The 24,325-nt window shown below is 44.1% G+C and overlaps 1 protein-coding gene across 1 annotated transcript in view; it reads right to left on the bottom strand.

The window, feature by feature from the left end:
- The window catches only part of ANKFY1 (ankyrin repeat and FYVE domain containing 1), a 505,630-nt gene that overhangs the window by 166,037 nt on the left and 315,268 nt on the right, over window positions 1-24,325 (bottom strand). Inside the window, exons 15-17 of the mRNA XM_086954801.1 lie at window positions 21,167-21,335; window positions 12,427-12,545; window positions 12,048-12,204 (exon numbers count right to left, since the gene is read on the bottom strand). Coding sequence (XP_086810927.1) covers window positions 12,048-12,204; window positions 12,427-12,545; window positions 21,167-21,335 — 445 coding nt within the window. The remainder of the gene's footprint in view (window positions 1-12,047; window positions 12,205-12,426; window positions 12,546-21,166; window positions 21,336-24,325) is intronic.

Raw genomic sequence — 24,325 nt, 5'->3', positions numbered from 1 at the left:
AGAGAAAGCTATGTGGGCACAAGGGAAAGTGGACGAACAACAAGGAGCTCAATTTGGTAACCAAAGTAATGACAAGTCAAGCAAAAACGAAAGGTAATTTAAATAAGGGAAAGGGACAATTAAATTTAGATGAGGCAAAGAAGAAGTGGTCATGTCATGTCACAACTGCAGCATGTTAGGGCATTGGAAGAACGAGTGTAAGTTACCTCAAAAGGTTAATCCTGAAACTAAATCATTGAATCCACAGGTGCAGAATGAGGTAAATCAACAGTCATCGCCACAGCAACAGGTAGTTTACCAGCAAACCACCACTCCCACACAGTGTAAATCTGCAGAAATACAGTGCAGAGACAGGATTCTACAGTGAAGAACAGGTAACAAGATCACCACGTGTGAATGCAATCCCGCAGTACTGGTTGAGGCCAGATGGAAATGAGTCAGATGAAAGTTGTTGAGGGTGCCTAGGCCAGGAAGTGGAATGCGTGCTTGGCGCAACTCTGGAGGTAGATCAATCTGGTCCTTTTGTGAATGGAAAGGTGAATGGTGTAAATATTACCTTCCTAGTGTATACAGGTGCTACCCGTTCTACCGTTAGATCAGTAGAAATTCAAAACCTTCCTCTCTCAGGTGAGTATATCCAAGTTGTAGGAGTAGCGAATAGGCAGATTAAAACACCCCTTACTGAACCAGTAGAATTTGAAATTGGTAATTTCAGAGAGATGCATCGATTTGTGGTCTGTGACAGTAGTCCTGTTCATTTGCTTGGGCAAGACATTCTTTGTAAGATGAACTGTGCCATTTACTGTTCACCAGATGGCATTGAATTTCAAACTGCAGATGAAGACAGGTTGTATAAAATTACCATGTCAATGATCGATTCAGAATGAAATGAAATGTTTCCTATGTTTGACAGAGAGAAGATACCTAGTGAACTAAAAGAAACGTTCAGAGAGGAAGTATGGGATTTTACAGGAGAAGAAATAGGGTTAATGAGAGATGTGAGACAAGTTAAAATTTCTGTAAAGGAAGAAGCTATTTATCCAAATATTCCCCAGTAAAAATTGAAGCAAGAGATAATTGAAGGAAAAACTCCCGTTATTGACAAAATGATTGAGCAAGGAATTCTGAGAGAAATAATGAGTAGTCCATGTAATTCACCTATAATGGGACTGAGGAAGCCAAATGGAACGCTCAGAATAGTGCAAGATTTGAGAAAGATCAATAAAATTGGTGTCCCATGTTGTCCAATTGTACCCAACCCAGCAGTAATATTATATCAAATTCCACATGATGCAGAATTGTATATAGTTATTGATTTATGTAAGACGTTCTTCACAGTTCCATTACACCCTGACAGCCAACCAATATTTGCATTCCGGTTTGGAGAGGGTATTTTGGCATGGTGCCGGATTCCTCAAGGGTATACTGAAAGTCCTTCTATCTTTCATCAATTGCTAAAGAAGTCACTAGAGAGTCTAGATATGCCAGGAAAATCTGTGTTGGTTCAAAACATTGATGACCTGCTGGTTATACAGGAACCAAATATGCATGCGTTTCTGACACAATTGCATTGCTAATCATTTGGCAGGAGGAGGACACAAGGTGTCTCTATCAAAATTACAATTTTGCCAGAAAGAAGTGTAGTATTTAGGTCACAAGATTGGAAAATAAACAAGACAAGATACCATAGAAAGAATCAGAATTATTCAAGGAATGAAACCCCCGAAAACACAGAAACAGGTGAGAATGTTCCTAGGAATGGTAGGGTACTATCGACAATGGATAAGTGGGTTTTTATTGATTGCAAAGCCTTTACAGAGACTGATCAGAGGAGATGTGAAAGACCCCATAGTGTTGAATGAGAAAGAAATGGCCGCATTTGAACAGCTAAAGACCAGTCTGTGTGAAGCACCAGCACTAGGTATGCCTGATTATGAGAAAGAATTCAAACTATATTGCAGTGAGCGAGAGGGATGTACATTATCAGTTCTAATTCAGAGACATGAAAAAATGAGAAGACCCATTGCCTATTTTTCATCAGTGTTGGATCCAGTTGCTAAGGCATTGCCAGGATGTTTGAAAGCAGTATCTTTATAAAGTTTTATATAGCGCAAACTTGATCCCGAAGGATATCAGAGTGCTTTACTATTTGAGGGAAATGAAGGTAACAGATCAGTACATGAATCAAATAGGGAATATGCCATTCAAACTACCCTTGCACGATTCCAGAGATTTCACAAATCTCCTCACTAGAAACAAAACTTTTGTGAATTGTGTTAATGGGTGACTCGCGGTGCTATGGGCCCCACCGACGAGTGAAGTGCTATAGCTCCCGAGTATTCTGTTTGGAGGGTTGTTTGGGAGCAGCGCTGGATCAGTAGCAAGCTTGGATGCATTTGACTATCCACCTTGCAATGCCTTCTTTGGATATGGCATGGCCTTTGTGGAATTATGCAGAGACTATGAACAATAGGTCTGCTTTGCAAAGGCTTAGTCCTGTTAATGTAGTACACAAGAACTAATTTGACATCTAGGGTGTGAAGGGCTCTTTCTGCTACTGAGTCTGGCTGAGGGAAAAAGACTGGGAGCTCTAGGGTTTCATCAAGGTAAAAAATCCTGGGCACTACTCTATCTTTATTAACCTGAATAAAGGGTTCTTGTAGTTTGAAGGCTTGCAGCTCACGAATAGGTTTAAAAGAAGTTATGGCACAAGAATAGCTATTTTCCAGGAAAGGTGCAAGAGAGGCCAAGAATGCAAAAGCTCAAAAAGGGGAACCCAGGAGACTAGTGAGGACTAAATTGAGATTACAGACTGGTGCAGAAAGCACTCTCAGAGGGAATACTCTTTTGGCCCTACATGAAGGCTTTAACTAATGGTATTAGGAAAAGGAAATAATGTTCCCTGTTTTGCTGATTAGCAACTGTTGTTGCTCAATTGAGCCATATGAATGTGTAGGTGAGACTTGACTTTTGCAAGTAAAGCAGGTAGCAGATAATGTGCTGGACTGCCAATTTTTGAGTGTCCAGGTGTTTACGGATGCGGGATTGGACACATTTCTTCCTTTTGCTGGGTAGCAGGCTCATGTCGTAGGTCTGCAAAACTCTCTAAGGATGTTCACGCATTATTGTAGAAGACATAGGTAGCCAAACTTTAGAACCTCAAGCGGCAAATTATTTTGATACAGCTGTTAAGGATCTGGATGCCAGATTTGGCCTCAACTCCTGGTGGGAAGGTCTGGCCTGTTCAAAAACTTCTCTGAGTTTTCATGGTGTGGCGGATAGATCTATATTTTGTGTGCCCTAATGCTGAAAGTCATGGAGTAAGACTTGCAGATTAATTTCAGCATTGTGGGCTTGATGATGCATCCTGCTGAGTAGGTCGGCCAGGTTGTTGTCCACCTTTCGGAACACACTCCACCATGAGGTGAATGCAGTTGAGGAGTGATCAGAGCCATGTCTTTTGTTCCAGTAGTCAAACAAAAAAGGAAGAGGGCACCTGAAAGCAGATACACCAGCAGGACCAGGGAAGAGGAACACTACGCAAAAGATATTCTTGCCTGCTTAATAAATACAATTCTAATGAAATGATAATACAATGAAGAGCGCAAAATGTTGTGTAATAGCCCAAAATGCCACAGTAGAAAGAAATCCCTTGCAGCGATTTCTAAAACACAAAAATGAAATTTTGACATTTATTCTTCTCGGTTTCTTGTTTTTTATATAAATAGTGTGTCTTAACTTGGAAAACAATGATACAATGCAGACCACAATATAACACATACATTAACAAAAATACTTATAGAATACAAATAATAAACGCCAAGATTCACAAAAGGCCAGGAAGTATCCCTCAGGAAAGATAACTCAGGCAAACTCACATATACTCTAATCAAGCATACTCCAACAAACCCAGATTTCAATCATTCAATATTTATATAAAAATCAAGAAACAGAAAAGAATACATTTTGTAAAAAAATAAATATTTGTGTGTCTAGAAATTACTGGGATTTCTTCTTTCTGTGGCGTGGAATTGCTTTAGTGCCACATGATTAATGTTTTGGTTAGTATTACCTTGCTCTGACTGAGGGGAAAGAAAGCTTTGAGGGAGAGATGTATGGCAAGGAGCTAGAGACAATTGATGTGATGCCATGCGTAATGAGGAGTCCAGATGGCTAGTATGGTCATGTGGTTAAGATGCACCCTGAGAAAATATAAGAGCTGTCCACTCCACGGTGATGGTGACTTGTGGAATGGGGTGTCTAGGAAGGGCCTGTCCTGCACCAGATTGTCGCTGTTCCACCACTACTTGGAGCGATGAGTGCTGTATTTACTAATGCTAAAGCTTCCCATTGACCCTCTGCTTGTGACTACTAAACTAAGAGGCAGTGTTGTACGGAAGCATGTGGAGCCTTGCCTGAAGTACTATGGCAAAGCACAAAGTCATCATGCCCAATAGGTGGATAAAGGTTCTGACAAAGAGTCGACAATTAGGAAAAGAGTGGATGAAAAGCTAACACCCTCAGTGGACTGGGTTAGGTAGGCTTTGCCTGTAACTGAGTTAAGTACCGTCCCTAGAAAGGGCTGAACTTAAAGGGGTTGTGGGTGGAAATTGCTGGCATTTATAGTGAAGCTGATGCTGTGTACGAGCGAGACGGTAGCATGGGTAGCTGCAGACAATCCTCAAAGTAGCCTCCCCATCTTAGGTGGGCGGCTACTACTGCTAGGCAGTTTGTGAAGATCCTTGGAACAGTGATGACGCCGAAGGTAAGTACCTTGCATTGACAGGGATGGCCACATACCATGAAATAGAGGTAAAACTGGTGGGCAGAATGGAGAGGGATGTAAGAAGTAGGTCGTCATAGGACTAATGTAGTCATGTAATCGCCTGGTTGAAGCAGAGGGATGACATCCTGCAGCGATACGAAGTAGAAATGTTCAGAGAGAATGTAGCAATTCAGGAGACTGAAGGTACAGGATGGGCCTGGCGAAGCCACCTTTCTTGAGGATGAGAAAGTAAAAAGAATAAACGTCTTGCTCTGCTGGTGAGGGGGCATCCGCTCTATTGTCCCTTCTCGTCGGAGCGCTTGTATCTCTTCCTGCAAAAGGGTGAGATGGTCGCTGCTGAGGTTATAGCTGCAGAGTGGGATGTGGTTTGGTGTGTGATCAGTTCGAAGCAGTAGCCATAGTAAACCACACTAACTCCCACTTGTTTGATGTGATTTGCCACCAGCAGACAAGAAAATCCTACAGTTTCCGTATATGAGGTGTTGTGTGATAGGGAAGAGAAGGGGAGTCAATGTTTTGAGTGAAGGCGCCTTTGCTGGAACCACGTATACCCCTGACTCTGTTATTGTTGTCCCTGTAGGCACCTCTAGTGTTACCTCATACTGTTTGCTAGTGGCATGACTGCCACTACTTCTGGCATGAGGGGGCAGTGACTGAGGAAGCAGCTATGGAGCCTGATCCGTAGTGTTGTCGCCAAACGGAGCTGTTATGTGATGGTATCTGAAAGGCACCCATAGCTTTTACTGCCTCAATGTCCTTTTTGATTCCTCTAATGTCTGATCAACCTGAGGGCTGAACAGGTGCTCTCCATCGAAGGGCAGGTTTAGCAAATATTGCTGGACCTCCGGCTTGAAGCCTGAGATACAGAGCCCCAGGATGCGGTGTCCGCAGTGTCAAGGGAGCAGCGGAAGGTAATAATGGAGAATTTACAGTCTGCGACTATCTCCTCCTTTTCTTTTTCTGAACTTGTCTGGGAGATGCTTGACTAGCTCTTGCATCTCATCTCACTGAGCTCGGTCATCGCAGGAAAGGAGGCCGATGGAGTTGGTTATCCCCTAGTGGGTAGTAGCTCATACAGATGGCAATTACAACCATTTTGCTGCCACAACACGAGAAGGCAAAGTCACTCACTTTATCTGCTAGGTTACATTTTCTTAAACATTTGAGTTTTTCCATTTTTTGTTGCATACACAAAATGTATTAGAGGGTTCCCATAATTAGGTTTACCATATTACTTATACCATGCTAATCATGTCAATTATTAACCCTACGTAGGTAAGTATTCATTAACAAAAAAAAATAAAAGGCTGTACTAAAACATTATAGATGAACTACAAGTCCCAGAATTCTATATAATGGGCAATTGGGTTAGGACTATTTAAAAATAAATAGAGAACAAGCTTTGGTAAATGCATTAGGTTTGGCCTATGGGATTATTGAGAAGTTAAGAGGTGTGGGAGCAATGTTCGAGTGGAGGGAGAATGGTGTGAGTGCTCTGGGCAGGGTGAGTGGTGCATGAATGAAGGTTGATAAGTGTCAGAGTGCAGGGTGAAAGTACCTCAATGCATGTTGTTTAGTACAGAATTAGAATTGTGTGAGTGTTCAAGGTGAAATGTTACCCTGTAGAAGGTAAGCAGTGTGCGAGTATAGGGTGAGTGGAATGTTAATAGTACCACAGAATGATATAAATAGAGATGAAAAGATTCACTTTTTGACAGGCAGCTTACACAGACTTGTGAGTTGCAACCCAGGACAGATCTGCAAACCTCTGAAGCTTTCACAAAGTGCCAGGCCTTGCTTTGTATGGTTGTGGCTGCATTAAAATAAAGCTTAGAGGGGCGTGTTTACAATGTACCTTGTTGGATTGAGTGTTGCGACCTTTGACCTTGCTCGCAGGCAGGTTGCTCCCCACGCCACCACACAGCCACCAGCTACCTCGTTGCTGCTGCTGCTGCCATCTCCCGCTCCTTCGTTCCCGCCGTGAGTCCCTGCGGCCCCGCCCCCCTGATACCTATTGGCCAACCCGCTCCCGTCTCCCAGCTGCTGCTCCCTCCCTCTCCGCCTCTTATGGAGGCCGTGCCGCTGGCGCGCCAAAGACAAGCCCGTCTGCGCCTGGACCGCACCCTACGCCTGAACCCCACGAACGCCACAACATCAGACTCCGCTACAACGCCAGCACCCTCTACGCACTCTACGCCGGCCGAAACCACACCTGCTTCCAAGTCACACCGAAACAGACTCACGGACCTTTCACCTGCCACACCTGCAGCTTCACCTGCGACAGAACCACCAAACCTCCAAGGACCGGACCCAACCACCTCCGCTGCATTCTCCTCAACACCCGCTCCGAACGCAAACATGCCGTCGAGCTCTGGGATCTGCTCGACACCTCCGCCCCAGACGTGGCCTTCCTGACGAGACCTGGTGGAACGATTCCTTGGCACCCGACATCGCCATAGCCATCCCGGACGGCAACAAGATCACCAGCAGGGATCGCGCCAACGGAATCGGAGGAGGAATAGTCATCATCCACAAGTCCACCCTCAAGGTCGCCACCCGCGCAGACGACACCATCATCACCCGGAACACCTCCACTTCCGGATCCACACCGACCCCACCACCACCCTCAGAGGAACACTCATCTACAGACCACCCGGACCCCGAGCACAATTCAGCGACTCCATAGCCGACCTCGCCAGCACCCACGCACTCGCCTCTACGGACTACATCCTCCTCGGGCACCTGAATTTCCACCTCGAGAACAACAACGCCAACTCCGCCACCCTGATCGACAACCTCGCCCTCAAACAACTCGTCACCGCACCCAATCGCCGCTGGCCACACACTGGACTCCATCTTCTTCACAGGCACCCACGTCGCCTTCGACCACACCACGCTGCATCCATTTCACCTTCAACTAACCAACCACGCACCACCGCACCCAACAGCTGCCTCGCCGCTGCTGGAGCAAAGTCACCGAAGACCAGCTGATCGCCCCCCTCGCCCAGAACCCACCCACCGACCCCACCAACCCAGACGCTGCAGCCCGAATCATCAGACAGTGGATCGACGACTGCGCCAACACCCTCGCCCCACTCAAGAAGCCCTCCAACAACCACGCCAGCAAGAAAGCCACCTGGTTCACAGACGAGCTGCAGACCTCCAAACATGCGTGCCGGAAACTGGAGAAGATATGGCTCCACGAACGCACTCCGGACAACCACGCAGCCCACAAGGACGCCACTCGCAGACATCACCACCTCATCAGAATAGCCAAGAGCCTTCAAAGACCGCCTAGATAACAACGCACACATCAGCAAAGAGCTCTTCAGCATCGTAAAGGAACTCTCCAACCCCAGCGCCAACATAACGCCCTCACAAGAACTGTGCAACTCACTAACCATCTTCTTCCACCGCAAGATCGCTGACATCCATGACAACTTCAACACCATGACTGCCCAGACTACGCCAGACCCCACCCCCCCTGTGAACACCACCAGAGCCAACCGACTGACCTCCTGGACCAACGTCAACGACGAGACACGCAAGGTCATGAACTCCTTCCACTCAGGATCTCAGTCAGACCCGTGCGCACACCACGTATTCAATAAAGCTGACGCTGCCATCGCACCCCAACTACGGAAGGTCATCAACATCTCCTTTGAAACAGCAACATTCCCTGAAAGCGGGAAACACGCCAAAATCAACGCCCTCCTCAAGAAGCCCAAGGCGGACCCCAAGGACCTCAAGAACTTCTGGGTCATCTCCCTGCTCCCGTTCCCAGCGAAGGTCATCGAGAAAATCGTAAACATGCAACTGGCCTGCCACCTGGAAGACAACAACATCGTGGACCTGTCCCAGTCCGGGTTCAGACTAAACCACAGCACCGAGACAGCCCTCATCGCCGCCACAGGCGACATAAGGCGCGAACTAGACAACGGCGAAATATCAGCCCTCATCCTCCTGGACCTGTCAGCCGCCTTCGACATGGTCTGCCATCGCACTGTAAAGGCACGCCTCCTAGAAGCTGGAATCTATAGAAGGCTCTTGACTGGACCACGTCCTTCCTCTCCGACAGAACCCAGAGAGTCCGCCTCCCGCCCTTCCGATCCAAAGCCACCAAAATCATCTGGGGCGTCCCCCAGGGCTCATCCCTCAGCCCGACGCTGTTCAACATCTACATGGCCCCCCTCGAGAACACGACCTCAACATCATCTCCTACGCCGACGACACCCGGCTCATCCCCTCCCTCACCAAGGACCCGCACACCGCCAAAACCAACCTCCACAAGGGTATGAAGGCTGTCGCCGACTGGATGCAGAACAGCCGTTTGACGCTGAACTCGGACAAGACGGAGGTACTCATCCTTGGACCAACCCCATCAGCCTGGGACGACTCCTGGTGGCCGACCACACTGGGAACAGCAGCGACACCCACCGACCATGCACGCAACTTAGGATTCATCCTCGACTCCTCCCTCACCATGCCTAAACAGGTCAACGCCGTCACCTCCTCCTGCTACAACACCCTCTGCATGCTCCGCAGGATCTACAAGTGAATCCTGACCGAAACAAGAAGAACAGTGACACAGGCCCTCGTCAGCAGCAGACTGGACTTTGGCAACGCACTCTACGCAGGAATCCCAGCCAAACACCTACGACGACTTCAACGCATCCAAAACGCCTCCGCCCGACTGATCGTCAACATCCCCCGCCACAGTCACATCACCCCCAACCTGAGAGACCTACACTGGCTCCCCGTCGACAAGAGGATCACCTTCAAGCTCCTTACCCACGCACACAAAGCACTCCACAATGCCCGACCAGCCTACCTGAACAGCAGACTCAACTTCTACACCCCGACCTGCCAGCTCAGCGGAGCCTCGCTGATGTCCCCCGTATCCAACGAACAACCTCCGGCGGTAGATCCTTCTCCTACCTCGCCGCCAAGACCTGCAACACCCTCCCTACCCACCTACAGCAGACCCAAGACCTACTTGCCTTCAGAAGACTCCTCAAGACCTGGCTCTTCGAGAAGTAGCGGCACCCCCTCCCCTCAGCGCCTTTAGACCCTCACGGGTAAGTAGCGCGCATTACAAGTACTCTGATTGATTGATTGCAGCTTCTGTTAAGTGAAAGCTGTATTTAGAGTTTGTTTTCTGGCGCAAGAGTTAAAATTTTTGGATAGTGAACGGAAATAAACACAAATGCACAATTTCGGTCTCAGAGTGAGTGTGCGCAGGAAAGTAGTTTTGTGGTGAACAGCATACTCATCTGAAACAAAAATAAGTGCATCTGCATCCTTTGTACATAGAAAACAGTGTGTGCACATGTAAGTGTAGTCTAGAAGGAGCATACGCAACTGCCAGTGTAGCAACTGAGCATTACATATAGATCGGTGTCCCTCCTCCAAGGTTGAGCAATCACTCTGCTGCAAAATTAGAGTCTAAACCGGTGGAAAACCGAGCTAAAAGGTACTTTAAAGATAATTGGGAGATAAAAATGTGCGTGCCTAGTCTCTGTACCCTCTCTGTGCTTAGCATAAAGAGATTTATGTAGGCGGGTGACTGTGGGGTGTTCACCAAGTGAGAGCTTTCTATGCTTGGGAAAAAAGACCTTTCAAACAATATGAATGGCAGCTTTATAAGGCAGAATAGAAGCGCTGTAAAGAATGGTTGCTACTATTACCTAATTTAGTACAAAACTCCTTTGCCTGGTCACTGAGATTGATATGCTTGTGGGAACAATAGCGGTTTTTAACTATAAAAGTAGTGCTTTATATAGTGTTTTGGCAGTCTCTTTGGAGGTCAGCGCATTCAGGGCTGGAGTGCAGGTACCATCTAATAGTAGTAAACCTAGCAGGCACACAAAGCTTAAGTTCCATACAGTGCACAGGGTCAGTCACATAACTGCATACGTTATCAACAGTGGAAAATGGGGGAAGGTGTATCTTGTGGCAGTATACTGGGTAGCACACAAAATAATAATGGTCTGACACAAACTGAGGGCAAATCATCATGAGGGTGGAGAGAAGTGTAACAATTTCCGGCTGGTGTCATGACACTTACCAGTAACAATCCCTGTTGCAGTCCAGAAAGTGCAGGCTGCAGACAAAAGTGTACACAGTAGCCATAGAGCCCAGGGGTGATCGCACAACCTCATGTTTCCTGTAGAGCTATTCTGGACGTGCAAATGTGTCTGAACTCAGGAAGTGTCTCTCGCTCCTGTTCTGCACATAGCCAAGACCGGTCATTGGTCAAGTGGCAGCGTCATGCGAAGGCCCTACAGGGTACAGACTGCAGCACTGCCCTGACAGTAAGTGCATAAGCAGAGCTGTGGCCATGTTAGAATCAAGCGAACACAGCTTTTTAGGTTTTCACAGCTTTATATGGCGGAATACTAAAGTCATTTACTGTTGTAAGAAGGGCACTATTTAAATGGTGTGTACTATATAAACGACTGCCCATGCTAGTCGTTTTTATATGACCGGGCCTCAGACTTATAAAGCAATTCAGTCTCAATACTATCAATGTAGCGATAATTTCTTTATATTTTATGTTGAATGATCAATGTCTTCGGGATAATTGTGCTCCAGTTGTCCCCCACAAACATTACTATTTCCCAGTGTGCAGCAGTGACCAAGCTGTGGAAATGTGTCAAAAACAGATGGCAGAAAACTAGAGATGGAGCCTGTGCCTTGGTGCATTGTGAGAATCTGAGAAGGGCGCAAGAGTCACCTTGAAATGTAAACTTCTTTGAAGAAAAACAACTTGTAATGTCTGAGCCCAACAGTAGATAGCAGGTCTGTTTCATAGCTTGAATCTACAGCAGCGCATGTCCAAAGCACAATTATTTTTCTTGACCGATGGGGAAATTTGGCCTTTTGGGTTCTAGAAATAACCTTTATAAAGAATAGTTACAGGTTACAAATGATTCTTGCAGTCCAATCACTACAGCATCTAAACACAACCACCTATTTACATAAGGTAATTTTAACCTATCCCTAATACTTCAGCACATTATGAAAATGCTTGTGGCATGGCTCAGTGTGGCGGCTCAGTGCAGAGGGGAGACAAACAAGGTAATTTGAATATAAGGGAGCATCATAAATGAAGATGGCACAGAATAGGAGATCTATCATTCACAGGTCACATTTCAAGGATTTTTCAAAAGAAACAAAATAGGTTTTCATGAGAATAGAAATTAACGCAAAACTATAGGTGTTACATCATTTTAAACTAACTATTTAACAATGCACATACCTGAGCATTGACATCTGCACCGAATTCAAGAAGGCACTGCACAACCTCTTCAAGACCCCAAGATGCTGCTAAGTGCAGAGGTGTTTGTCCATCTCTGGCCTCCTCTTCCCCTTCCCCATTTGGGCCTGGCTTCCTGGAGCTATTTACATCACAGCCACTGAGCACAGAAGAAAGCAATACTATAAGAGAAAGGACTACAATGTATTTCACATATTCCATATAGCCTTTCTCAGCACACACAAAACGGTCAACCAAACTTATAAAATCCCTCTTAGGAGGTTTTGAGACTCCAGAATGGTATCAAATTCACAAATACTACCTCCATGTTCGGAAAACAGCCATTAAGCTGTTAAAAAAGAATCTTAGAGGAGCATCTCACCTGCGGATAAGAAAGCAGGCAATGCGCTCACTATTTTCATCAATAGCTCGATGTAGAAGCGTCTGCAAACATCCATTTGGTCCTGAACTCCAGAAAGTAGCATCACATCCATGCCGTACCTGAATGAAAACAAGAAAAAAGAGAATCCAAATATGTACAGAAATACAAAAAAAACTGGGAGAAAATCTTTGTCACCCAATACTCAAGAATCTGGCAAATACTGTTTTGGAAGAAATTTAAGACCCACTTGTTTAAGTGCTTTGGATGTGTGACTGTTTTCAAGCATTCACAGAAAGGCTAACTTCAAAATACCTTTTGGGATCTGTGGGGTCTGCAAATACCATAAGTACTTAAATAAAATTAAAAAATAACTACAATTTGGATATCAAGCAAATTCAACTGTTCACTGCTTAGCACTCAACAAGATATTCTGATGAACAAAACAGAATGAAACATAGTCTCCTGCAGACAGTGGCTACATGGGTCACTGCTGCAGCTTGAGCCAGTGCTGCAAATTAATTAACTGCACTAAAAGTCACATACATGGATATCGACTTCTGGAAAGCCACAGAGGTTGAATTTGTTTTGGTGGAAGGGATATCACCCATGCATCCTTCCACGACAACACTTCTCAATTTATAATGTAGGATATTTGGATTAATAATATGAAAGGAAATGTAATATGACAAGAAACCTTAGTTATGTTTGTAATGGGAACACTGTCAACTATATCCCACACATAATAGAGTTGTCAAACTAAGGTTTATGCTTTTAATGAAGCATCTTACAGTACACATCACATTCAGATTGTGAAGCTTTCATTTTGGCTTTCAAGCATAGACTAGTGACCAAAACAGGATGAGATCTCCCTTGGATAAATTGACATAAAATAGAACATTCATTTGGATCTTAAGTATACAAAATAAATGTCATGTTGCAACTTGCTTTCCATAACACTGTGCACAAAGCAGATAAAGTATGGTACTTTATCATAACATGTGCTGACATCAAAAATATCAAGAAACACCAATATAATGGCTACCCCTATGAAAGGATCAAACTAAAGAATTAGTTTAAGAATGAATCACATCTATATAAATGCCTGAAGTCAAAGGAGCTGGACAAAAAACAACTCTCAGATAATGCATACAAGTGTTACTTTAAAACATCTATTCTACGCCACATGCAATAATAAAAGAACAATTACACTAAACATTTTATCTGCCTTTTCTGGTCTAAATAAGAGGACCGTTGGTATGTCACTTGTTCATATGCTAAGGGCTGACACTTTTCTAAATAGCTCTAATGCCAATTGGCCTGGCTTTAGTGTGATAATACATGCACATATACGCATGCCATCCAAAAAACGCTGCTTGTATGATTTTACAGCATTAAAGACAGACTGATTGTCTTTGCAAATGTAATGCAGTTATATTAAACATACCACACACAATGTCTCTCACACACTCATATCACCCTTTGTCTTACTCACATGCACACCTACCCCCCTCACAAACAAACTTGCAAAACTCACACAAGATTGTTCTGATGGTTGAAGTAGTGGCTGATAGTAGTAATTTGGTTTTTCTAATGATGTTTTTGTTGGCAATGGTATTGGTCATAAAGTTAATGGAGGTAAGGTAGTATCAGTGAGGACTACGTGTCAAGTCATCAAAAGGTTTTACGTTCCCACTTCATACACTTTTGGTAAACATTACCATGACGGATGGCTGCCAGGCACTCCATAGATCAAATGAACGGATTGACATCTGCACTGAAAAAACTGATAAGTACTCACCATTAAAAAGAAATGAGTGGCCCACCAGGCAGACAGGCAGGCATGGCAGGGCAAAGGATGGCAGAGGGTTGCATAAAAAAGCAACTGGGATCGCTGACCTGCATATAAACAGTGACACGGAGGGTGGAGGAGAGCAGAAGCCAGGACTGCCATGATAACCTGCCCCAAGTGGGGCAAGGTGCAGCAGGAGCCATGATATTGCAAGACTTTGGGAGGGGACATTTCAGGGTCAGGCTGTCCCGATATACAAACAAAAAGAAGCAATTAGGCTATTTAAAGCGAGGCTCACACTTCAGTACAGAAAAAAAGAATACAATAAAACAGTGCACAGAAAAATGCAATTAAAAAATTATTGCTTTCTGTATACAATGCGTGTATGAGATAAATAATTAAATGTCATTTGCATTGTGCGACGTAACCTCGGCATAATTTTTCACTACCCTCACTTCCGGCATTGAGTGTGGCACTGCTGGAGCGGTCTAGTGCTCCCAGCGCACACTATTTAGGCACATGCTCAAGCGGGCACTCAGCGGACATCTGTGAGTCCTTCGCGCTGTACTCGCTAGCACTGTTGCATTTGACAACTCCTATTCGTTGCTTTGTTAGTTTTAACCCTGATTTTAAAAATACCTTTTTATATTCTTGATGCACAGTTGTTGGTACAGTGGGGGAAGAGAGTGGGGCTGCTTACCGCTTGCTGGCACCTAGATTCAACTAGGGTACTCTCGCCCATGGCCCGCCACGGCTTGTGCCGATTGAGCAGAGGGCCCTGCGACGTACCCTCGGCACCATTTTCGCTACCCTCCCTTTCGGCGCCGAGTGTAGTGCTGCTGGAGCGGTCTAGTTCTCCCAGCGCACACACTATTTCATCGCATGCTCAAGTGGGCGCGCAGCAGACGAGCACTGCTGGCGCGCCAAAGGCAAGCCTGTCTGCGCCCGGATGGCGCCGGGGTTCTTTTGTCAAGCTTAGGAATGTGTACTCATTTGAGGAATTGTTGGCCCTTAGATGTCTTGGGGACACGGTTTGTCTACACTCTATGGTGGCCGATAGCAGGCGAAGGGACTGCAAGACCTGTGGCTTTCTGCTGACATTAGGTGGGGAAGCAAGGGGTAGAAGGGAACCATTGAGAACTGTTAGCGTCCCCTTACTCTGACTATCCCTTAATTGCAGATCGCTTAGCAAACACAGTTTAGAAATCTATGATTTTCTTACTGACCCAAAACCGGCTGGGCTATTTCTAGTTGAAACCTGGCCTAATGATACGTCCGACCGGATATCCTGGATGCCCTACCCAAAGGCTACGCAATCCTTAGGGTGGATAGGACTGGTCAGAGGGGGGCGGGGCCTTGCTGTGATATTCAGGAAAGAATTTCAGCTTAAAATGTATAAACAACCAATGTCTAGCTGCGAAGCAGCCTTTTTTAATCTAACTATCACTAGTACAAAATCGATTGTAGGGCTTCTTATCTATAGACCCCCTGGCCCGGGCAGAGCTTTTATTAATGAGCTTTTGGAAATACTATCACCTTATGCTATTCGCTACCCTAATTTCATTCACTTGGGTGATCCTAATCTTCATTTAGAAGATAAGGAAAGTAAAGAATCTGCGGAGCTGACCCTAGGTCTCCAGGCAATGGGCCTTAATCAATTGGTCCATACTCCCGCACACAATAGGGGCCATACGTTCGATAATATCTTTACGAATTATACTCAGGTAGATGCAGCATTACCAGTCCCTGTAGCCTGGTCTGACCATTATATACTCCCTTTCAGGATTCTGACCTCTAGAAAGGCCCTCTGCAAGCATGGAAAGTGCTCTGAGCCCATGATGGTTCGGAAATGGGCCGCTTTAACTCAGGACTCCTTTGAAGAGGCACTGGCTTGTAGTACCCCTGATTTAGGGGTCGATATCCAGATAGCTAATAACTTAATATATTGCTGCATCACGGAGGCTGTGGACTCCCGGGTACCACTGAAACCATGTAAAATCACACATTTGACAGCTTCTGTAAAAATGGTTTTCAGAAGAACTGGCGCAATTGAAATCCAGTTGTAAGCGGGATCACTGTAATAAGGTCGCTGACTATTTTATGGGCAAGATAGATCAAATATATGCCACCTTCCCAGAAAGTAGCAGGAATTTTTTATTCCGCTCATGTTGTAGAGGCCCCCTGGACCAAGGATAAGCTTGTTTTTCCCTCCTGGACCGAGGATATGTTTGTTTTTCATTCTCCTCTGGAAAGTGAGGTTTCTAAAGCTGACCCGGTTTCCCCAAAGATTTTGCGGCAAGGGAAGAAAGCTATTGCCCCAGTTCGCACTTCCCTAATGAACATGTCCTTTAGCACGGGGCAGGCTCCCAGTAATTGGAAACACGCTATGGTGGTCCCATTGCTGAAGAAACCATCTTTGGATCCCGCTCTTCTTGAAAATCTGAGACCGATCTCTCTGCTCCCCTATGTAGCAAAAATTGCAGAGAAACATCTTAATGGATAACTGTCTTATGTTTCTGGAAGAGAGATGGGTTCTTCACAATACCCAGTCTGGTTCTAGGACACTCCATAGCACCTTCCCCTGGCAGCAGAGGTTCTGAGAATTGCTGCAGATGAAGAAAGGACTGCTGCTATGATCTTTTTGTACTCGAGTGCTGCGTTCGACATGGTGTCCCACAGCCTGCTTGGACGGTGGCACATGGGAATGAATGAAAAAATTCTTGCAGAACAGATCCTTCCAGGTTATGCAACATCCATTTAATTCCAAAGTCAGTCCTCTGTCGCAGGGGGTACCGCAGGGTTCGGCTCTTATCCCCACTCTGTATAATATCGATATGCGGCGTCTGGCTTATATCGTTTTGAGGCATGGGATAAAGATGGTGTCATATGCTGATGACCCTCAGCTGGTTGTGACCCTGGAGCAAAAGGACTCTGGATTTTAAGGTCTGCTTGGGGGAACTTGCGGACTAGATGAGTTACAGCTGCCTCCAGCTGAATGCAGGGAAGACAAAGGTGATGGTTGTTGGAAAACAGCCCTCTCTCTAGTCACAGCATTGGTGGCCTGAGGAACTAGGACCTTCTCCGGCACCGAAAGCCAAGGTGAAGAATCTGGGTGTATGGTTTGGTGAAAATCTGTCGTCCTCTGAGCAAATTACAGCTGTGGCCGGAGCCTGCTTTGGCATTCTTAAAATGCTATGCAAAATGTTAGACCTGCTCATCCTTGACGCTAAAAGCAATATTGTACAGGCTCTTGTTAAATCTTGCCTTGATTATTGCAACACATTGTACTTAGAGGTGACTGCTAGAAATTTGAACCTCTTGCAGAAGGTCCAAAATGCTGCAGCCCGGCTGATCTTGAACATCCCTAGGCGGGTCTCGTGGGGGAAGCTTTGAAGAAACTTCATTAGCTCCCAATTCAGGCCAGAGTTAATTTTAAGGCCTTATGCTTCGGTCATAGGATCCTTAGTCAGAAGGGGGCCGTGATTCTTGCTCCCCCTTCTTACAGTTTATCGGCCCGCAAGGGATCTGAAATCGCTTGGCTCTGCAAGGCTGATTGTGCCCAGGGTAAGGGCACAGTGGAGGGAGATCTTTTGGCTTCCTGGCAGCTAAGGAATGGAATGACCTGCCTGCAGATCTTAGGACCTGCGTGTCAGAGTCTCTGTTTTTTTTTTAACTTGGCTCTTCCGACACCCTTCTGGTGGAGGGAAGTAATATTCATGCCTTCTACTGTTATGTCAGTCCTATGCGCAGGAAGGGCGCTAGGTCAGGGCTGTCACTGGGTATTTTATTTGATGTTCTAGTGCGGGGACACTCCGTTGAAGTAACCAGGCCCTTTACAAGCTAGCTAATAATAATAATAATTGTGTGTACTTTTCATATGTAAAATAGTCCCTCATACATTCCAATGGAACAAATCCCTAGGAGGGAAAATCATACACCTAATATCCAAAATCAGGACAGTAAACTGATTGAAGATGCATCCAACAATGCCTCAAACTAATAAATGAAGGGGCATCACACAAAGAAGCCAGTGACTGATAAGAAAATCTCAAAACTCTCTCTCTGTGTATGAAGGAAGCAATAGGTCTTTCTGGCTGTTTGTGCTTGAATGCTAATTCTTCAAGCTCATAACAGATATGGCATGGAGAACATTCCTTCACTTACAATGAGAAAGGCTCAGCAAGCACAACATACTGACCAGAACGTGCCGACCACAAGCAAGCTAAAAAGGACAGAACCATGCACTTATTTGCAAGAAGACAAAAGGATCACTATAATAGATCCACAAACAGAATTCCCCTTCTCCAAAGACTCCGACAAAGAAGGTATGAAAGCGCACAGTGAACTGATCATCTTTGTCCTCAAGGTTTCAAAATACACAAATCTTGCTCCTCTTGTTATCAAAAGTATCTCCCTGACTAGAAAACACATTGAAGGTGGCTCCTTGCTGATCTTCTAATGGGAGAAAGCATGCACCTCTCTTGTGACAGGCTGCATTTTGTGTAGTTTAGGAGCTCTTTCTATCGCTTTCTGACTGGAGCTAGATAGTGCCAGGCACAAACAAATCTGCTACCAGTTAATGTCATATCCACCTACAAACAGTTTTAGTGTCAAGAGAGAATAAACCAATTCTTCTACAAGTGCTGCGAATCCCAGCATCTAACTGGAGTGGCTGTGTCAGCAGCAAGATACCCATCCTCACCCAGCATCTTACAATCACAATGAGAACCGAATTTGAAGATGCTCAATGTCTGAAAGATAACTTGCCTTATTTGAAGTGAAACAAATATAAAAATAAAGAAATGTTATTCAAGAAGTGAAAAAAGGGCAACATAATTTAAAAAGTAATAAAAACAATGCCCTCAACATAATCTTCTATGAAAAAATAAAGATGTTCAACAATAACATGCCTGTTTCTCCTCTAAGGCTCATCCCTTCTAGTAGAATCGGCCAGTGGTCAGACTACAAAGTCCTGTGTCTTACAGCTCCTGCTGACAAATTCAACTCCCTCAAATCCACTTCCCATTAAGATTATGTCTTACCCTCGTCCTTCACCAATGTTCTCTCTGGAGAAGCTCTCCCACCCATACTCATCATTGGCAATGCCTCCCTCGCTCAAGGCATATTCCCAAAAGCTCACAAGACTGGTCGGATGCTCTCGCTCTTAACAAAACTGATATTCGCCCAAGATGGCTTCACCAACAACCGCCCCATCACTCAGCTACCCCTCATTCGTAAGATCACTGAAAAGGCAGCCTACGCTCAACTCAAAGATCACATTAGTGTTAACCATCTCCTGCATGACTAACAATCTGACGTCAAGTCAAGCTGCAGCACAGAGATTGTTAACTTACATAATTTAAACAAAACCTTCCTGACCAAAAATGAAGAAGACCCCTGCCTGCTGATATTATTGTACAGTTTATCTACCTTCGACATATTCGATCATCCAACCCTAATTCACACTCTGGAGTCTTGAATGGAATACATCACTTGGATTCACCTTAGGCACCAAGCTCACCATCAAGGAATACATTGCCAAGAAAAGATAGACCACCTGTTCTAGAGAAAGTGAATTAGTTTCTTCCATAAAGTGACTTCAGAACCGATAGTCAGGCTCTCATACTATTGTGTCTGGATGGTGGTAACTCTATGCTCCATGCCCTGCCAGACTGCACACACTGGCACCCATTATGGGCATCCTACAGGCTCCAGTCAATCTCACCCAGAAATCTGATTACATCACCCCCATCCTGATAGAAGTCCATTCGCTCCTCTTGTCAGTTTGCACAATCTTCAAAACCACCTACGTCATTTACAAAGCCATTATAATGAGAATCCCTTTTATCTTGTATAAGAGCTTACCATCTCTGAAAGATGTCAGCATAACCACAGCCAGGCCACCATCAGACTGCAAACTAAGAAGTATAAAAAAGAAAAAAACAAGACAGCGAGCCTTTTCCATCTATGCAACGAGGATCTGAAACAGCTGTGTATCCATAAGAATACTGCAACTCTGCTCCAATTTAGGACAGTGTTCAAGACACACATCTTTAAAAAACACACATCAAAATGCAGTTAGCCTAATTAGCAGCTTTCTCTTCTATCACTCGTTGACTTTGTGCTTACTTTTGACCCTGTGCAGCACTGTTTTTTTGCATAGGTTCCCAATATATAAATATCAATATCACATTCACCCATACATACAAGAAAACATTTACAGAAACACAAGTTTTTATTCACAATGTCATGCTTTGTCAGAGAGGAAAAATAACTTGAATATGTAATGTAAATTAAAATGTAAATTAATATAAAGCCCGCTTAGGGTGATACAGTTTGAAACATGCTTCCTCTGTTTTTTATGTGTAGAACATTTAAAATAAGAAAAAATAAGCAGGATGAAAACAACTTTAAAAAGTGTTTTGAGTCAGAACGATGGACTGGAAAAAACATTCTAAGATAATGAATGTGAGCTGGAGTCATTGTTGGAAAACTGTAATGGTCTGCTTGTGGATAGGTATGCGCCCCTCATCAATAGGGAACTGGAATGACTGTATTTTTATAAAGTTTGTGTAACACAAATCAGATAGGGTTAACGAATGGCCAAGGCTGGTCCTGTATACTTCACATGAAAAGAACATTGGCTATCACTTGCATACGGTTTCGAAGCAAGCACTTTCAAGAACTTTTTTTAAATAATGTCGCCTGACATACTCATTTTGAATGTTGAACAGAAAGAAGTTCTTATAGGCAGGGTTCCTTAAGCAACCTTTTATGAATGATCATACAACGACAATGCTCCAATTGTCTTTATTTAAGAAATGCCAGCTCATACCACAGATCATGAATTATTTTGGGGCTTCACACTTTGGTTCGATCATCACAAAGAATTCAAGATGAACTCTTTTTTAATAAGAAAATCAGAGAATAAACTTTATTTAGATGTCTCACCAGAGTCGATGCTATATCCTCAAGCTCGTTTTCCAGAGCAAGCCATAATGGTGGATTCCCTTTCTCATCCGGTACAGACATGTCAGCCCCACGGGTGCAAATAGCATCCACAACGAGAGGCAGCTGATTCTTGATAGCTAGCTGGAGGGCAGTCTCTCTGTCACGAGTCCTAAAAAGAATGGAGATAAGAAAATTTAGAACATCCTGTAAGTCACTGTACAAGACTCAATACCTAGTCCTAGATGATAAGGCTAAAACAGTCAACGCACGATGTTTCCGACCTCCAACCCTATGGAGGGATTATCTGTCAATGGTGCAGCGCTCTAAGAATTACCATTTGAATACACAGACTAAAAAAAAAAAAAGAGACTGTTAAAATGTCTTAGGAAACAGACCGCCAAAATCTAAAATTTACATAAATATCCTTGTACAACAGATGTGGCATCCACCTTAGCCCACTATTAAACAAGTGTTAGCCCATTATTAAACAAGTGTCAATAAACATGTGATAATTTGTAACAGTAACTTAACCTAGAAGACCTTTAATAGGTGGAAAGTTTAAAACGAGTTGAACGTTTTTTCTGGAGATGTTTAACCAAAGTTGAGATTTCTGAGTCAACGATTTTCAAGTTTATAATTTTTTAGATAATGGTTTGACATAAATCCTACAACCATAAAGATTGATTCGTTTTCTGGAAGTGAACATAATATGTCTACAGCACCGTCGTCAATATCATGCAGTATCCATTATTGCATCCTTACACAATTAAGAATATTACATAATATTAGATTCAGTGTTTAATAAAATTCTGAGTTTTATGAAGCTGTGGAAAATCTTCAGTACTCTAAAGACCATGCACTACTCTACAACACAGAGGTTCCCCTTTGAATCGATAATTGCAAGAAGTATTTTTCTGTTTGGAGAAGTCACATTCATGTTTCTTGGTTGCAAGTAGAGCACACATATTCGTGCTTAAAATGAAGAAAAAAAAAAGGGAACTGAAATCTTAATTACTTAAATGAAAGGTTAAGTGGGTGTTTGTGTTGCGTGGGGATGTGCCAGAAGCACAATATGCTCTTTAGTAAGAACTGAACCAAGGGGTGCTAATGTAACTTTCCAAAATTAAGCACCATCATTTTTATGAATAAAAAATCAAAAAAATAATCTGCATACTAATAATTGATGCATGGAAAAAGTAACATCTCACAGGAGAAAGAACTGAGAAGAAAAAGTATTTCGCTGTAACACTAGCTTATTTTTAACTTCTCGATTATTATCGAGATCTGATGCAACTTCTAAAACAATATGTTACCTTTTTGGCCCTTTTTCATAAATAGAAAAAACAAGCACAATCTTTCAGTTATGAATCAAAGCATATTGTCCTTTAGAACTCATTCGCATACTGCATGCTAAAAAGCTTTTTTGTAATCAGATATGTTGCAATACCATGCACTTGAAAAGCACGAGACGCAGCAAGGTGGTTCTAATTGGAAGGATAAAGAACTCCGGGTCCCATCCTATATGGAGGTGATACCACAAAATGAAGATGATACCACAGAAGGCATGAACCGTTCCTGTTTATAATACTGAAAAGAAAACAATGGCTTTCTTTAGTCTACTGAAGTAAGTTACCCTCATCCACTCTATTATCAAGATTTACTTGCCACCAATGGCAATATAAAAAAAATGTATAAGGACAAGGAAAACAGGTAGCACTCCATAATCACGGGCACATAAAAAGTGAGCAGTGTTGAATTCTAGTTACAGTGACTCCATTACTCAACACAAAAGGATCCCACGTTTAAGGGTAGAAGTTCAGGGAGTTTCATAGATTTTATCCTAGTTTCTAGAGCTATTATGAGTCTCCTCCTGGCCTTTTGTATAACACCAAGTGCACATAGTAACCATAACCCAGTTTGCATTCTACTAGGAGGAAATCTCATGAAGAAAAGGGAAAAATTGTGGGAAGTAACACGCTGCAACCCGTAAATGGAGGACGACACATTTAATGGAACCAGGTTACTCCGCCTGATTTCCTGGAGAGCCTTAAAAAAGACTGTGCCACTGAATTGTCAATCTGTACTAGCACAGAACCACTGGGTGAAGGAGTCCTTATAGCCTTTGATAGCATAGCTAACACGTAGGAAAGATGCTACAGGCCCTACAGTTTCTGGAGACCCCAAATGGTTCTGTCATAACTGCTCTAAGGCACCCAGAGAACTAAAAAAGGCCCTCTAAATAAATCCCCGGGACAGATGTAGGATTCGTACACTCCGTTTTTCCTATAAAAGTGTACTGGCCAACAGGAAAAAGGAACTAAAAATAGATCTCTGGACGGAACTCTTGGATCCTGCCACCGTGGGTAGCTCCTCTAGATTCTGGTCCACATTTAATCGCTCAACCTTATTAATGACAGGGACGAATGAGGTGGGATCAAATATCACATTTCACTGAGGCAGTGATCCTCGCTGTCCAGGATACTCTAAGGACCAACGCCGATAATGGCATACACCAGGCCCTCGTACTCCTGGACCTGTCGGCCGCGTTCGACACGGTGGATCATACCATCTTATTACACCGTGTCGAACAAGCCGGCCTTAGCGGCTCAGCTTTTGGCTGGATTATGTCCTTTCTGATGGACCGATCCCAGGCAGTCAAGCTGGAGAACTTTATGGCACCTAAACTTTCCACTACCTGCGGTGTTCCGCAGGGTTCATCATTATCTCCCCTCCTATTCAATTTATATCTCAAACCGCTACTGCAATCACTAAAAAACAGGAAAGTCACCATCTACAATTATGCGGACGACCTGCAGCTGGTATTCCCTCTAAACTCAACGGACTCTGTTGAGGAATTCCAGACTACTATGCTGCACATTCAGGGCTGGATGGATCAGAACCATCTAAAGCTCAATCCTGGAAAGACCGAGCTGGTACTCCCAGGTAACAGTGCATTGAGTTGGGGCCCTCATTTTTTTCCGACCTCGATGGGTTCTCCTCCATCTCCTTCTCAGTCGGTGAAGAGCCTTGGGGTCACTCTTAACTCCGACCTTTCACTGAAAAGTCAGGTCGGAACGGTGATCTCTTCCAGCTTTTTCCAGTTACGAAAGATCAAGAAAATTGCCCATCTGCTTACACACACTGCTCTTATTCAGGTGG

The sequence above is a fragment of the Lissotriton vulgaris genome, chromosome 2_1 (assembly GCF_964263255.1).
Source record: "Lissotriton vulgaris chromosome 2_1, aLisVul1.2, whole genome shotgun sequence".
Classification (NCBI taxonomy): Eukaryota; Metazoa; Chordata; class Amphibia; order Caudata; family Salamandridae; genus Lissotriton; species Lissotriton vulgaris.
Note: the sequence above shows the minus strand (reverse complement) of the source record. Positions and strands in the feature narration are given on the sequence as shown.